Genomic DNA, 17,874 nt, shown 5'->3' with positions numbered 1-17,874 from the left:
TTCCGTGGATAATAATCAAGATAAACTTAATGGTGGTTTGTGGTTTGAAAATTCCCTTTATAAAACAGATACAGTATTCTCTCTCTCTCTCTCTCTCTCTCTCTCTCTCTCTCTCTCTCTCTCTCTCTCTCTCTCTCTCTCTCTCTCTCTCTCTCTCTCTCATAGTACAGTACATTTATACTATACAGTAGTACAGTTGAAGTACACTAGTACTGTATTGTACATGTACAAATATTTGCAGTACACATAGCACTACATAGTAGTAACAACATAATGTATGCTTTATGCTTCTCAGGTATTCACCAATTGCTCCATTCTTTTTTTTTCAATGCTCCATAAACAATGACATTTTTCGAATGCTTTCACTGTTAAGATGAGGAGATTATGGCATAGGCATCACAGCAAGTTCTAATCACTTGATGAAACGGCATAAGGCTCACCTAGATTTGTGTCACTTGACTGAAGTTTGTAAGACATAGGTGGCAATGGAGACAAGTGGAAGCAAGTCAAGCAGAGACTTTTGGCATGACAGCAGATGACGTTGATGATGCTGGTTTGGCAGTAGACGATGTTAATGGTGATGAGTCCTTTTTTCTATCTTAGAGGAAAAAATGGTGGTTGACAACTGTTTTTGTTTGCTTTTTCATTTTGTCATTGGTCTGCTACAAAGGTAGTATTGCATCTGGTATTCCTCCAGTCGCCAAAATGGACTGTTCTTAATGTGAGTCATATTCTGTTGTTAAGGTTTTAATTCCCGGGATTTTAAAGACCTTGTCGAGTTTGTCCAAAGTCCAGTTTTAGAGCTTGAGTCGTCGTCATCATCCTCTTCTGTCAACAACTTAATGAGCTTATCTAAATCCTCATTTGTTATCTCTTCTTGATGCTCCTCTATTTTCAGTGATATACAAAATGTAAGCTATTCTATTGCCATAGAGCTGTGTAGCTGTTTCTGAAAGTTTTTCAACTTGCCCATCTATTGCTAGGAATCTAGTAAAGCTGTTAATGGCTGCTAACCAAACATTTTCCAGCATGCATTAACTAACTGTGGTTACAACTCGTCCATTGTGCCTTAAATGAACATAATGGTATTGGTGACTGTAAATGTCTTCCTGCAGTTCATTACCTTCATACTGAGTTCTGCATCCAAAACCATTTGTATTCTCACTGACACCTGTAAGTGGTAGATGGAATAAGAAATATATTTTTACACTGTACTATGAAACATTTGGTCAAAGTAGGATAACTGTCTATACTCATACATACAAACTAATCCAAGACAGCGGAAGACCATGGTACAGAGACTATGGCACTACCCAAGACTTACCAAGAGGAAAGTAGCCACTAAACAAATACAGTGCAGTAGTTAACCCTTAAGAGAAGCATTATTTGGTAATCTCAGTGCTGTCAGATGTATGTTATGTTTACAAATACGACATGCAACAAAAATCAACTTCCTACGGGCGTAGAAATGTATCCTCATCATAACCCAATGACCTACTTTATTGACAGAAAATAGGATGCCCATCTTTATTCTTCAAGGCGAGTAGATTCTTAGGCCAATAGAGAACCCTAGCCTTACCATATGATCCACTGCATTGCCACAGGATACCAGGTGGGCCAATCTTTCTATCCCTTGAACCGGATGCCTGTTTGGCATAAGATCTTTTTTTCTCATGATTGATTCCAAGTATTTCTCCCTTTGCTATCAGGAAAAACAACATATGAGCTCATTTAGCCTTTTGGCCAGAATTGGCTGAACTTTTAAACATATTTAGGTTTGTACATTACACAATCATGTGGTTACTTTGCTATCTCCGTACGAATAACGCCATGACACTCAAATTAAAAGCTGCAGCAGAAGACTGAGAATGATGCAGACTAAATAGCGGGTATCTCAACGCTGGGCTGGCAGAAGATGCTTAGTACGTGCATACACATTGAGCGGTGAGCAGATCAGCGGTTGGCTGTCTTGGTAGGCTATGCAGTTTTAAAAGTTTGCTTGGTGCTTCCAGTTTAGCGGCCCAGGTTAAAAGATGTTTCATAGTATATTTTTAGGAATGGTAATAAAGATTCAATTGTTATAGTCAAAATAGCAGTTGAGGAGGTTTGACTATAATGTATATACCTTTTATACAGCATTGTCAATGATGGGTAAATCAAATTTATAAATAGTATTTAATAAATACCGAGGAAGTATGACAAGAAAATATGGGGGTTAATCAGTGGAGTCCTATCAAATAAATTTCAGTGAACAGTGTGGTACTCCAAGGGAATGTGTTGTCACCTATGTTGTTTATTCTTTTTGTGGATTTTGTAATGCATAGAACAGTTGGAGATGATGGAGAAGAATTGAACTAGATTGTTAATAGGAAATTAGATGACCTAGAGTATGCTGATGATGCTGTCCTTATTAGCAGAGCACCACATGATTAGCAATGCTTGCTTACCAGAATGCATGAAATATCACAGGAGGTTGAGCTCAAGATAAACTGAAGAAAGTCAGAGGTGATGCAGATGGAATATTTAGTAGAAGATGAAATATCATTGGAAGGAGAAAGGATTAATGAGGTAGAATCATTTAAGTATTTAGGAACTATGATATCCAATACAGGGTCTTTTAGATTAGATTTTAGTGAAAGATTGAAAAAAGCAAATCATACAAGGCTAGGTTAAGTAAAATTTGGAAATAAAATCGCCTGAAATTACATATAAAATTCAGGCTATAAATCAGTTTAGTGAGATCTGTGTTACTGTATAGACATGAGTCATGGTATGACACTGAAACAATCTCCAACAGATTTAGTAGATTTGAGAACAAATCCCTCAGAAGAATATTGGAAGTTGAATGGCAGGACAGGATTTGAAATGAAAGTACTGTATAAGAAATTACTTGAGTGCCATATGTGGATGACATCATGTTGAGGGGTAGATGAAGATGGTTTGGATAGAACAGTTCCCCAAACATTCAACTGGGATCCTCAAGGTACTAGAAGAGGTGGAAGACCCAGTCCTCTATGGCTGAGGACTATGAAGCATGAAGTAGATGAATGGAGAAGTATTGAATTAAAAGCTCTAGATAAAGATGACTGGCAAAATCTAACCGAGGCCCTTTGCGTCAATAGGCATGGAAGGAGATGATGATGAATCAGTCAAGAAGTTATAACTTGCTGTAGCGATTATCATTGATAGGAAGGGGTTTATGTTGATTTGTGTATATAAAATAACACAAGCACTAAGTTATATGATTTTTTTTTTGTAAAAGGAAAGTTTAAAATTGTATCTAAACAAAATTGAATAGGTAGGAAGAGACAAAAGGAAACTGATGAGAAAATAAGGGCAAAAACTGATCTAAGAAAGTGTTCATGTTTAAAGTTTAAAAGCCGCTTATGAACGGCAGAGGCAAGGCACAGTAATATTGCCCTATCAAGCAGGACAATGCCATAAAAACGGACCATAATATACATATGATCAGTGCCCAAGCCCCCTTTCCACACAAGATAGGACTAAGGAGGGTCAGGCAGTGGCTACTGATAACTCAGCAGATAGATCTATAGGCTCTCCCAAACTCCCATCCTTAGCTCACAAGGGTGGTGAGGTTGTAACGACTAAAGGAGCTAACGAGTTTGAGCAGAACTCAAACTCCAGACTGGCAATCACCAGTCAGGGACGTTAATGTACAGTGTATTTTTTATCGTAAGACCATACAAAGTGCAAAGTATCCCAGAGACATTGTGCTTACTCTTAAATAAGAGATGTAACTTGCTGGTCTGATCAGCTTGATTTTTCAATATTTAACTTAGCCGGTGATTATAATAGCTGCAACTCTGTTGCTCGACAGACAAACTCTACGGAAAAATTCGCCAGCGATAGCTACACAGGTAGGGGGTGTACTCAACAGCGCCATCTGTCGTTCAGATACCCAGTACTCATTGTAAACAAAGAACTCAATTTTCTCTCTGTCGGGCTACCAGCAAGACCTACTAATTTGCTGTTGCTAACTGGATTTGTTTTCACAACTATTTGGTGAAGTACACTATTCTAGTTTTGAGCTTTCGCTATGCAGGTGTTTTATCTTCATCTTAAAATTTGAACTCGTTTTGGATAGATTTAATTATGGTGACAAAGAGAGTATGGACTTTCTTTCACTTTTAAATGGCTGACCCTTCCCTTAGACGGAAGTGTGTTTAGGCTTTTAGTAATTATCTTATCACGTTATAGATTTTCCTCTATATATTTTATATCTCTCCGCCTTTATTAGGCCCCTTCGATTAACTTTCCATTTTTTATAAACATATAAAAATAAATTTTAATGCTTTGTTTATATAGACCTTTCCTGAGAGTAGGCGGTCCTAACTTGGAAACCGAAGTTAATCAACGTTGAGCCCTTTATATCGTCTTTAGCTTTTAAAGAGCTAAGGATTTAAAACTTTTTAAATGTAATATTTTATGAAAGAATTTCTTTGATAGTCTTCGTACTGTTTTCAAAGATGAACTAACGTTTAGTTTTTTATGCTACGCAGTTGTTGACGTTCAGGACGTTCAACATGCGCTCTATCGTTACGATAGAGAGAGAGTGTATCACGGTTTCACTTTGCAGTAAGAGTAAATCGATTCTGACGTTTTGTTCATTCTTTCTTAGCTTAAATGTTTTAAATTCTAATTTAAAGGAACTTTTTATTTGAAAAACCTTTCAGTTTTTTCCTTTAGTCAAATAACATGTTTTTTTGACGATATATAATTGGGCTCTTCTCTTAGGTGCGAAATCAAGAGAGAAAGAGAGAGAGAGATAGAGACGGAGGGAGAGAGAGGAGAGTAAACGTTCCGTTCAAGCGGGTAACGTTGTTCTCGTGTTACTCACGTCCTTAGTCGCTGTACGGGGAGGAAGGATAAAACGTTTTTAGGTTTTTATTCTCGTCCCCAGGCTATGTGCGGTGAGAGATTGAAAACGTAGTTATATGAACTAGTGTTTAGTCTTTTTCCCAGCCACTGATTTTTCTTTTTATCTTAAAATATGTTTTCTGTTTTTTGCTGGTATTATGAGCTTGCATTATACGACTAATTTCGCAATTACTACCTTTTAATGAAGGGTAGAATTGCGTGTTTCAGGTAGAAACAGAAAATCGAAGTGATAAAGTGATATGCGCAAAGTGTTACAGTGTTGCGTCCGAGGCGCAAAGTGTTACAGTGTTGCGTCCGAGGGTTCGTCTGTTCGTGCCTGTCGTTCACCTAGTCCGGGACCTCTTACATGCTCCCAAGCCCAGGGGAGAAGTAATGTCAAACGACTTATGGGTTCGAGAGGCCTTGACCAACGAACAGATGTTTTCCCTCTATGGTATCGGGTGTATCTTACCAAGATCTCCCCTACCATAAGACGAGAGAGACTTTGTTTCTCCTCGCCATCCGTAGGCTTTTCGCATAAGAAACCTGTCACAAGGTTTCGAAGCCCTTAAGCGAAAGTCAGTCCTTTCAGGACAGGTCCAGCGTCCTGGTTACAGCCATTAGGACAGCTCTGACCCTATGCAGTCATCGGATAACTGCTCGCCGCCTAACAAAAGCGTAACACAGACTCCGAGAGTTTTTTTGTAGGCAAAGTGTTGCGGTCACAGACGTTACCCTCGTCTATTACCACAACCATTTCCGTTGATCCTTAAGGGGTTGTATGGCAAAACATGCAGTATATGCTTGCCTCCCTTATGGAAGACTATTCTGCCGATTAGTCCGTTGAGTCTAGCCGTTTATCTCATCGATATCCTGGCTTTCAGCCAACCTAACGTTCCTTTGTGCTTACTGTTGACGTTGGCGTAGCTAAGTCACGTCAGTCAGGTTGTTTAGAACCACACTCGATGCGGTCTCGTGTGGTTTTTCAGCCGCATTTGGACGTTAGGCCACTGGCTGATGCTCCTGTTGACGTTCAAGACGTTCACTAACAATCGGAGTTGACTTGTTTTGACGCTGTGCGTCAACCTCCGCATTCTAGAGTTGTTTTGACTGCTCAATCTAGGCAGTCAAAGCAGTCTCGAGTGGACGCTGTGCGTCCTCACGCACCTGTTGTGGTTGACAGTTCAGTTGTTGACAGTTCACAGACTGTCAAGCAGTTACATGACGTTGCGTTCTGGTCCGCTACTAATGCACCAGTGAGAGACTCAGCTTTTATCGGACAAGGTTCCTGTAGATGAGGAAGTTGCTGTTCTCCCTCCTACTGATATTCCCTTGAGGACTCTGTCAGATGGAGAGGAGCCTTAAGCTGCTTAGCCTCCTATGGACTTTAATTAAATCATGATGATTTTTTTAAGGATCTTCGTCCGGATCTTTTTGTAACTGCTGCTCCTCGTTTGCCTAAACGTCAGAGCTTACACTAGGCCTAGCTACTTCGAAGCCGTTGTTTTTAAGCTAGTGCTCTCTCGCTCTCCTAGAGAGCGTTACGTTGGCTAGGCGACTGGTTTTTCACCAGGAGGAGTTTGGGGGATACAGCCTTTGCTTTCCCTTCTTTTAAACTGGTTTATAGAGCGAGAGTCTGATATGACACGAGAGAAGTTCTCGGCTTGGGAGTTCATGCCTCTGCCCAGATAGACTTTTCAATTCTGGTAGACTCTCCCTGGCGCCTAGCCAGGAGACGCTCCAAGTTGTTTACAGGTCAACTTCACAGCTGTTGTCGAGCCTTTGAAGTTTTGCTGTACTATTATGTCACGCATAACAAGGCTTTCAGGGATGGTAAACGGTTCCGCCTCAGTCGCTAACCCCGTCTGTTGCCACACCTGCTCCCGTAGACCCTAAATGGGCTTTGCTGCAAGACATGCAGTCCAAGCTTGCGTCCTTGATAGAGGACTTAAATGCGGAGAAGAACCTTCTGGCCAACAACCTTCCAACCGGTCGGTTGTGCGCCCTGTTGACGCTGAGGTAACCTACTCGCGTCTGCCAGTTGAGGTGGTTCCTCCACCGATGCGACCCAGTGTGGGTTGCCAGCCGCACGTTGACGTTAAGCGACGCTCGGAGGTGGTTGTTGACGTTCAGGACGTTCAACAACCAGCAGAGGTGACTTGTTTTGACGCAGTGCGTCAACCTCAGCAACCCGGTAGGGTGTTGACTGCACAACCCAGACGGTCTAGACAGTCTCGGGTTGACGCTGTGCTTCCTCGCGCACCCATAGTTGTTGACAGTTCACAGACTGTGCAGCAGTTCCATGATATTGCGTCCGGCTCCGTCACGCATCCACCAGTGCGACCGGATTCAGCGAGCCAGACGTTGCCCACTCCGTTGCCGTTTCCTCATCAGTTTCGGATGAGGAAACCTCTGATAAGGACGTTGCTGAACAACAAGACGATCAGCCCCCAGCCCTGCTATCCATCCAGAAGATGCTGAAGAAGGAACGCTGCTCAGTCAGGCTGTGGATGAGTCTGGTAGGGACGCTGTCATCCGTGGATCAATTTGTGTCACTAGGAAGACTACACCTCCGTCCTCTTCAATACCATCTAGCTTTTCACTGGAAAAAGGACAAGACGCTAGAAGCGGTCTCGATCCCGGTTTCCGAAAAGATAAAGTCTTGTCTGACTTGGTGAAAGGACAATATCAACCTAAGAGAGGGTCTTCCCCTGGCTGTTCAGACTCCCAACCACGTTCTCTTCTCGGACGCATCGGACGTAGGCTGGGGTGCGACATTAGACGGTCGGGAATGCTCGGGAATATGGAACTCGAGTCAAAGGACAATGCATTTCAACTGCAAGGAGCTACTGGCACTACGTCTGGCCTGGAAAAGCTTCAGGTCTCTCCTTCAAGGCAAAGTGGTGGAGGTGAACTCGGACAACACCACGGCTTTGGCCTACATCTCCAAGCAAGGAGGGACCTACTCTCTGACGTTGTACGAGATCGCAAGGGACCTCCTCACCTGGTCAAAAGGTCTAAACATATCTCTAGTAACGAGGTTCATCCAAGGCAACTTGAATGTCATGGCAGATTGTCTCAGTCGGAAGGGACAAATAATTCCAACAGAATGGACTCTCCACAAGGATGTATGCAAGAGACTTTGGGCCACCTGGGGCCAGCCAACCATAGATCTCTTCGCAACCTCGATGACCAAGAGGCTCCCGATATTTTGCTCACCAATCCCGGACCCAGCAGCAGTTCATATAGATGCCTTTCTCCTAGATTGGTCACATCTAGATCTATATGCATTCCCTCCGTTCAAGATTGTCAACAAGGTACTGCAGAAGTTCGCCTCTCACGAAGGGACAAGGTTGACGCTAGTTGCTCCCCTCTGGCCCGCGAGAGAGTGGTTCACAGAGGTACTTCGATGGCTAGTAGACGTTCCCAGAACACTTCCCCTAAGGGTGGACCTTCTACGTCAGCCACACGTAAAGAAGGTACACCAAGGCCTCCACGCTCTTCGTCTGACTGCCTTCAGACTATCGAAAGACTCTCGAGAGCTAGAGGCTTTTCGAAGGAGGCAGCCAGAGCGATTGCTAGAGCAAGGAGAACATCCACCCTTAGAGTCTACCAATCGAAGTGGGAAATCTTCCGAAACTGGTGCAAGTCAGTATCCGTATCCTCGACCAGTACCTCTGTAACTCAAATAGCTGACTTCCTCTTATATCTGAGGAAAGAACGATCTCTTTCAGCTCCCACTATCAAGGGTTACAGAAGCATGTTGGCATCAGTCTTCCGTCACAGAGGCTTAGATCTTTCCAACAATAAAGATCTACAGGACCTCCTTAAGTCTTTTGAGACCACGAAGGAGCGTCGTTTGGTTACACCTGGTTGGAATTTAGACGTGGTACTAAGATTCCTTATGTCAGACAGGTTCGAGCCGCTACAATCAGCCTCCCCGAAAGATCTCACCTTAAAGACTCTTTTCCTGGTATGCTTAGCCACAGCTAAAAGAGTCAGTGAGATTCATGCCTTCAGCAAGAACATCGGATTCTCATCTGAAACGGCTACATGTTCTCTACAACTGGGTTTTCTAGCCAAAAACGAGCTGCCTTCTCGACCTTGGCCAAAATCGTTCGATATTCCAAGCTTATCGTATGGTTGGAAATGAACTAGAAAGAGTCTTATGCCCTGTAAGAGCTCTTAAGTTCTATTTAAAACGAACTAAACCTTTACGAGGCCCGTCTGAAGCTTTATGGTGTTCAGTTAAGAAACCATCTTTGCCTATGTCAAAGAATGCTTTATCCTATTTTATCAGACTGTTAATACGAGAAGCTCATTCCCATCTGAATGAGGAAGACCAAGCTTTGCTGAAGGTAAGGACACACGAAGTTAGAGCTGTCGCAACTTCCGTGGCCTTTAAACAAAGTAGATCTCTGCGAAGTATAATCGACGCAACCTATTGGAAAAGCAAGTCAGTGTTCGCGTCTTTTTATCTTAAGGATGTCCAGTCTCTTTACGAGACCTGCTACACTCTGGGACCATTCGTAGCAGCGAGTGCAGTAGTGGGTGAGGGCTCAACCACTACAATTCCCTAATTCCATAACCTTTTTAATCTTTCTCTTGAAATGTTTTTATTGTTGTTTTTGGGTTGTCCGGAAGGCTAAGAAGCCTTTCGCATCCTAGTTGATTTGGCGGGTGGTCAAAGTCATTTCTTGAGAAGCGCCTAGATTAGAGGTTTTGATGAGGTCCTGTTGTATGGGTTGCAACCCTTGATACTTCAGCTCCTAGGGGTCGCTCAGCATCCTAAGAGGATCGTGAGGCTCCGTGAGGAAGACGTACTTAAAAAGGCAGAGTAATTGTTCAAGTCGACTTCCTTACCAGGTACCTATTTATTTTGTTTAGTTATTTTGATAACTTCTAAAATGAAATAAAAATTCTTAGCTCATATGATGTAAACATATTTTGCTGGTCTCTACCCACCCCCCTGGGTGTGAATCAGCTTATATAATCACCGGCTAAGTTAAATATTGAAAAATGTTATTTTGATAATAAAATAAATTTTTGAATATACTTACCCGGTGATTATAAATTAAAGGACCCTCCCTTCCTCCCCAATAGAGACACAGTGGACCGAGGAGAAAATTGAGCTCTTTGTTTACAATGAGTACTGGGTATCTGAACGACAGATGGCGCTGTTGAGTACACCCCCTACCTGTGTAGCGATCGCTGGCGAATTTTTCCGTAGAGTTTTTCTGTCGAGCAACAGAGTTGCAGCTATTATAATCACCGGGTAAGTATATTCAAAAATTTATTTTATTATCAAAATAACATTTTATAAGGAACAAACATGTGTAATGCACTCTTACCTTGTAATATACAGTATGCTGCTTAAAGTATGCCTCTTGTGGTACAATGTACCTGTTTCCTTTACTCTTCTCAGTCAATGTTTTTAACTTAACTCTCTTCCATTTTCAAATCTCATTAAATACCAAGTCCTTTTAGAAAACTACATGGAAAACTACTTAAGTGACTCAGTGGTCTTGTTAATCGATAATTTAATTATAATTTTGAGGAAACATTTAAACAATGAAATATCAAGTCATTTGTAATTATTTTTTTTTTATGTTTGTGTTTTATAATGACATGATTATAAGTTGGACTGTGGTTTTTCTTTGGTAACACGAGTATAAACTGGACTGAGGAATTAAAATTTTCTTAATCTTTATTTGTTCCAACACGGAGTACTTACCTCGAACTACTTTCTTAGGAGTATCTGGGATCTCCTCCTAACCAACCAGAGTTTTGTGTAGTTTACCCTACTCCCGTTTTCTGTGAGGGTTAACCTCAGGCGGAGTGATACTCGCCCTAAGGCTAACCCCGGGTCAGGGAGCATGCTTTCTCAGGTCTCGACCTCCAGTAAGTTCTCTGGTCGCGTCGCGATAACATCTCGACAAAACTCTGGTCGGTTGGGAGGAGATCCCAGATACTCCTAAGAAAGTAGTTCGAGGTAAGTACTGTTAGGAAAAATACAAATTACTTAAAATTTGTGATTTTGCTAAGTAACATCCATATTAGTATATTGATGTACATCCAGTCACTTTTCTTTTCCAGGTCTAAAAAATCTTGGTAATTCCTGCTACATTAATTCAGTCATGCAAGTGCTGTTTACAATGCCCAGCTTTTTGGAGAGATACAGTCTGAGTGGACCAGGAATACTAGACAGCTATAGTAACGGTAATGTTGCTGAAGACTTCAATATACAGATGTCCAAGCTTGCTCATGGATTACTCTCAGGGAGGTAGGAATATTCTGTTACATTATAGCAATGGTTATCTTAATTCTTTCATATACAGTGCTAACATGAAGATTGCAAATAAGATCTGAATTTGATTATAGCAAAGTTTGATTTTATTCTTTCATATTCTAAAATAAAGATTACAAATAAAATCTGTATAACTTCTTTTGCGAGGTTTTATTTTAGCAATGTCACTTTAAAAAAAATGTTCTATATAATATATTACAAAGATCACCCCTTGGATTTGGATGATACATTTTGTGATGTAACTTATTGAAGAGCTAATCATAGATGTTTCATGTGTCAGTCCTTGAAATTAGGTGCCATATTATTGCCATGAAATTTACTTAACATTCATGTGTTATTTCTTATAAGAAGTAAGAGATTCGACAATCACTTGAAAAGTACAGGAAACTTTTCTCTTAATAGTTCAATAGCCTTGTGTTTCCAGTGGCAAGGTGAGTTGGTGTAAGAATCTGATGAGAACAAATGGATTGGCTTCATCTTAATTGCCATTAAAAGAATTTCATTTCTTTTGAATTTCAACTTTCAGGAAGTCAATTTATGTTTCTAGGTTTTTTTATTCAGTGTATGGAAATTAACATAGTGTGTTAAGTTGAATTAATGATGTATAGTTATACAGTATAATCTCACAATAACAGACCCTTTTACGGAAGATTATGGACGTAACAGACCAAATCCAAATAACCCAAGTCACATGTGGGTGGCGTTGTAAAGGTCACTTAAGAAGTACATTTATTCCAAGATATTTATATTTATTGACCCTGAATTTATTTATGTTAAGTGATAAAACCATTTTTACCTCTTTTATTTTTGGTATATTTTCATGATAAATTGTTATTCTTAATACAAGCTAAGCTACAACTCTAGTTCAAAAAGCAGATGGCTTTAAGCCCAAGGACTCCATTAAGGAAAAGTAGTACAGTTAGGAAAGGAAATAAACTATATATGAAGTAATGAATAAAGAATATAGACTATCTTAACATCAGTAACAACATTAAAAGTTACATCATATATAAACTATGAAGATATGAAGACAGACTCCTCTCAGCCTGTTCAAGATAAAGACATATGCTGCAAGTTTGAACTTTTGAAGTTCTACCGATTTCCTCAATCTGGAATAAAACTTCTAAAATACTGTGTATGATGGAGAAGACAAGACTGTTAGAACTAATTTCATATAGTACTATATACCGTATGGTACAGTCTGGGAAGATCCAAACGCAAAGGATGGTCAGAATTATGTAAAATCATATGCAAAATGCACAAAGAACTTACTGAACAATGGTACCAGAGATTAATGTCCATATGAATTAGTTATTTATGCATGTTGCATAAGATTTTTTATGATTCTTACCATCCTTTACATTCAGATCCTCCCAGACAGTCCCATCCTGTTCGTAATACTAGGCATGCTGTTAATTCTAATAGTCAGGCCTTCTCCATCATGAGGCTCAATACTACACAGCATTCTAGAAGTTTTATTTCAGCTGTGACCAAGTTGTGGAATGATCTAACTAATCGGGTAGTTGAATCAGTAGAACTTCAAAAGTTCAAACTTGCAGCAAATGTTTTTATGTTGAACAGGCTGACATAAGTCCTTTTATATGAAATCTGTTTTAATGTTTTTAAAATGTTTTATTTTATTTGTTCATTACTACTTATATTGTTTATTTATTTCCAAACCTCACTGGGCTATTTTTCCCTGTTGGAGCCCTTGGGCTTATAGCATCGTGCTTTTCTAACTTAGGTTGTAGCATAGCTAGTGATAATAATGATAATGATATCAGGAATAAGAAATTTGATGGACTGCAAGTTTTTTTTCCCCTAAATTAAGAGAGTCAGCCGCTGAAGACCAGACAGGAGAACAATACTCAAAACAAAGTATAATGAAAGAATTCCAAAATTTCTTCAGAATAAATTGATCACCAAAATTGTAAAAGACCTGCTCAATAAGCCAGTATTTAGTTCAACTGAAAAAAAAACACCATCTCAAAAGTAAATTTAAAATTAAAAATCTCACCATGAATTTTTCAATATTAAACTTAGCCGGTGATTATATAAGCTGCAACTCTGTTGCTCGACAGAAAACTCTACGTTAAAAATCCGCCAGCAATCGCTATACAGGTAGGGGGTGTACATCAACAGCGCCATCTGTCGGGCAGGTACTCAGTACTCAATGTAAACACAGAACTCAATTTTCTCTCTGTTGGGCTACCGGCAAGACCTACTAATTCGCTGTGCTAACTGGATTTGTTTTCACAACTATTGGTGAAGTACACTATTCTAGTTTTGAGCTTTCGCTATGCAGGTGTTTTATCTTCATCTCAAAACTTGAACTCGTTTTGGATAGATTTAATTATGGTGACAAAGATAATATGGACTTTCTTTCACTTTTAAATGGCCGACCCTTCCCTTAGACGGAAGTATGTTTAGGCTTTTAGTAATTATATCACGTTATAGATTTTCCTCTATATATTTTATATCTCTCCGCCTTTATTAGGCCTCTTCGATTAACTTTCCATTTATTATAAACATATAAAATAATTTTAATGTTTTGTTTATATAGACCTTTCCTGAGAGTAGGCGGTCCTAACTTGGAAACCGAAGTTAATCAACGTTGAGCCCTTTATATCGTAGTTAGCTTTTAAAGAGCTAAGGATTTAAAACTTTGTAAATGTAATATTTTATGAAAGATTTTCTTTGATAGTCTTTGTACTGTTTTCAAAGATGAACTAACGTTTAGTTTTTTATGCTACGCAGTTGTTGACGTTCAGGACGTTCAACATGCGCTCTATCGTTACGATAGAGAGAGAGTGTATCACGGTTTCACTTTGCAGTAAGAGTAAATCGATTCTGACGTTTTGTTCATTCTTTCTTAGCTTAAATGTTTTAAATTCTAATTTAAAGGAACTTTTTATTTGAAAATCCTTTCAGTTTTTTCCTTTAGTCAATTAACATGTTTTTTTTTTGACGATATATAATTGGGCTCTTCTCTTAGGTGCGAAATCAAGAGAGAAAGAGAGAGAGAGATAGAGACGGAGGGAGAGAGAGGAGAGTAAACGTTCCGTTCAAGCGGGTAACGTTGTTCTCGTGTTACTCTCGTCCCTAGTCTCTCCACGGGGAGGAAGAATAAAACGTTTTTAGGTTTTTATTCTCGTCCCCAGGCTATGTGCGGTGAGAGATTGAAAACGTAGTTATATGAACTAGTGTTTAGTCTCTTTCCCAGCCACGATTTTTCTTTTTATCTTAAATATGTTTTCTGTTTTTTGCTGGTATTATGAGCTTGCATTATACGACTAATTTTGCAATTACTACCTTTTAATAAAGGGTAGAATTGCGTGTTTCAGGTAGAAATAAGTGCAAAACAGAAAATTGAAGTGATAAAGTGATATACGCAAAGTGTTACAGTGTTGCGTCCGAGGCGCAAAGTGTTACAGTGTTGCGTCCGAGGGTTCGTCTGTTCGTGCCTGTCGTCATCCCAGTCCGGGACCTCTTGCAAGCTCCCAAGCCCAGGGGAGAAGCAATGTCGTACGACCAGAGGGTTCGAGAGGCTTTAATCAGCGAACAGACGTTCCCTCCGTGGTTTCGGGCGTATCTACCCAAGATCGCCCCACCCACACAAAGACGAGAGAGCCCATTTATTCCTTGTCTGCGGAAGAGGTTTCTCGTAAGAAACCATGGACCAAGGTCTCGCGGCCTCTTAAGCGCAAGTCGGTCCCTTCCGCGCAAGTCCAACGGCCCAGTTGTAGCCACTGGGTCAGTTCGGACTCGCTGCAGTCTTCCGACGACTGATCACCTCCTAAGAGAGGCAAAGCGGTACCGCATCAGGCAGTCACACCGTCTGTTGCCGCACCTGCTCCTGTAGACCCTAAGTGGTCTTTGCTGCAGACCATGCAGTCTCAGTTAACGTCATTGATGCAGGACTTTCGTGCGGAGAAGGTTGACTCTGCACCAACCTCTAGCCTACAACCAACCACGGTTGTGCGTCCTGTGGACGCTGAGGCGACCTTCTGCCGCACTCCAGCTGAGAGAGTCCCGCCACCCATGCGTTCCAGTGTACCCTGCCGGCCGCATGTTGACGTTCAGCGACGCACGGAACCTTCCATTGACGTTCGCGAGGTACAACAACAGTCTAAGTTGTTTTGTTTTGACGCGGTGCGTCAACCTCCGCATTCTAGAGTTGTTTTGACTGCTCAGTCTAGGCAGTCAAAGCAGTCTCGAGTGGACGCTGTACGTCCTCACGCACCTGTTGTGGTTGACAGTTCAGTTTTTGACAGTTCACAGACTGTCAAGCAGTTACATGACGTTGCGTTCTGGTCCGCTACTAATGCACCAGTGAGAGACTCAGCTTTTATCGGACAAGGTTCCTGTAGATGAGGAAGTTGCTGTTCTCCCTCCTACTGATATTCCCTTGAGGACTCTGTCAGATGGAGAGGAGCCTTAAGCTGCTTAGCCTCCTATGGACTTTAATTAAATCATGATGATTTTTTAAGGATCTTCGTCCGGATCTTGTCTCTGCTGCTCCTCGTTCGCCTAAACGTCAGAACTTACACTAGGCCTAGCTACTTCGAAGCCGTTGTTTTTAAGCTAGTGCTCTCTCGCTCTCCTAGAGAGCGTTACGTTGGCTAGGCGACTGGTTTTTTCACCAGGAGGAGTTTGGGGGATACAGCCTTTGCTTTCCCTTCTTTTAAACTGGTTTATAGAGCTAGAGTCTGATATGACACGAGAGAAGTTCTCGGCTTGGGAGTTCATGCCTCTGCCCAGATAGACTTTTCAATTCTGGTAGACTCTCCCTGGCGCCTAGCCAGGAGACGCTCCAAGTTGTTTACAGGTCAACTTCTCAGCTGTTGTCGAGCCTTTGAAGTTTTGCTGTACTATTATGTCACGCATAACAAGGCTTTCAGGGATGGTAAACGGTTCCGCCTCAGTCGCTAACCCCGTCTGTTGCCACACCTGCTCCCGTAGACCCTAAATGGGCTTTGCTGCAAGACATGCAGTCCAAGCTTGCGTCCTTGATAGAGGACTTAAATGCGGAGAAGAACCTTCTGGCCAACAACCTTCCAACCGGTCGGTTGTGCGCCCTGTTGACGCTGAGGTAACCTACTCGCGTCTGCCAGTTGATGTGGTTCCTCCACCGATGCGACCCAGTGTGGGTTGCCAGCCGCACGTTGACGTTAAGCGACGCTCGGAGGTGGTTGTTGACGTTCAGGACGTTCGACAACCAGCAGAGGTGACTTGTTGTGACGCAGTGCGTCAACCTCAGCAACCCGGTAGGGTGTTGACTGCACAACCCAGACGGTCTAGACAGTTTCGGGTTGACGCTGTACTTCCTCGCGCTCCCATGGTTGTTGACAGTTCACAGACTGTGCAGCAGTTCCATGATATTGCGTCCGGCTCCGTCACGCATCCACCAGTGCGACCGGATTCAGCGAGTCAGACGTTGCCCACTCCGTTGCCGTTTCCTCATCAGTTTCGGATGAGGAACCCTCTGATGAGGACGTTGCTGAACAAGACGATCAGCCCCCAGCCCTGCTATCCATCCAGAAGATGCTGAAGAAGGAACGCTGCTCAGTCAGGCTGTGGATGAGTCTGGTAGGGACGCTGTCATCCGTGGATCAATTTGTGTCACTAGGAAGACTACACCTCCGTCCTCTTCTATACCATCTAGCTTTTCACTGGAAAAAGGACAAGACGCTAGAAGCGGTCTCGATCCCGGTTTCCGAAAAGATAAAGTTTTGTCTGACTTGGTGAAAGGACTATATCAACCTAAGAGAGGGTCTTCCCCTGACTGTTCAGACTCCCAACCACGTTCTCTTCTCGGACGCATCGGACGTAGGCTGGGGTGCGACATTAGACGGTCGGGAATGCTCGGGATTATGGAACTCGAGTCAAAGGACAATGCATTTCAACTGCAAGGAGCTACTGGCAGTACGTCTGGCCTGGAAAGCTTCAGGTCTCTCCTTCAAGGCAAAGTGGTGGAGGTGAACTCGGACAACACCACGGCTTTGGCGTACATCTCCAAGCAAGGAGGGACCTACTCTCTGACGTTGTACGAGATCGCAAGGAACCTCTTCACCTGGTCAAAAGGTCTAGACATTTCACTAGTAACGAGGTTCATCCAAGGCAACTTGAATGTCATGGCAGATTGTCTCAGTCGGAAGGGACAAATAATTCCAACAGAATGGACCCTCCACAAGGATGTATGCAAGAGACTTTGGGCCACCTGGGGCCAGCCAACCATAGATCTCTTCGCAACCTCGATGACCAAGAGGCTCCCAATATTTTGCTCACCAATCCCGGACCCAGCAGCAGTTCATATAGATGCCTTTCTCCTAGATTGGTCACATCTAGATCTATATGCATTCCCTCCGTTCAAGATTGTCAACAAGGTACTGCAGAAGTTCGCCTCTCACGAAGGGACAAGGTTGACGCTAGTTGCTTCCCTCTGGCCCGCGAGAGAATGGTTCACAGAGGTACTTCGAGGGCTTGTAGACGTTCCCAGAACACTTCCCCTAAGGGTGGACCTTCTACGTCAGCCACACGTAAAGAAGGTACACCAAGGCCTCCACGCTCTTCGTCTGACTGCCTTCAGACTATCGAAAGACTCTCGAGAGCTAGAGGCTTTTCGAAGGAGGCAGCCAGAGCGATTGCTAGAGCAAGGAGAACATCCACCCTTAGAGTCTACCAATCGA

General features: G+C 42.1%; 1 protein-coding gene across 1 annotated transcript in view; it reads left to right on the top strand.

Annotated features, from left to right (window-relative positions):
• The window catches only part of Usp5 (ubiquitin specific protease 5), a 100,643-nt gene that overhangs the window by 28,296 nt on the left and 54,473 nt on the right, over positions 1 to 17,874 (top strand). The window contains exon 8 of the mRNA XM_068385738.1: positions 10,975 to 11,161. Within this exon, the coding sequence (XP_068241839.1) occupies positions 10,975 to 11,161 (187 nt within the window). The remainder of the gene's footprint in view (positions 1 to 10,974; positions 11,162 to 17,874) is intronic.

This window comes from Palaemon carinicauda, chromosome 13 (assembly GCF_036898095.1).
Source record: "Palaemon carinicauda isolate YSFRI2023 chromosome 13, ASM3689809v2, whole genome shotgun sequence".
In the NCBI taxonomy this organism is placed as follows: Eukaryota; Metazoa; Arthropoda; class Malacostraca; order Decapoda; family Palaemonidae; genus Palaemon; species Palaemon carinicauda.
Note: the sequence above shows the minus strand (reverse complement) of the source record. Positions and strands in the feature narration are given on the sequence as shown.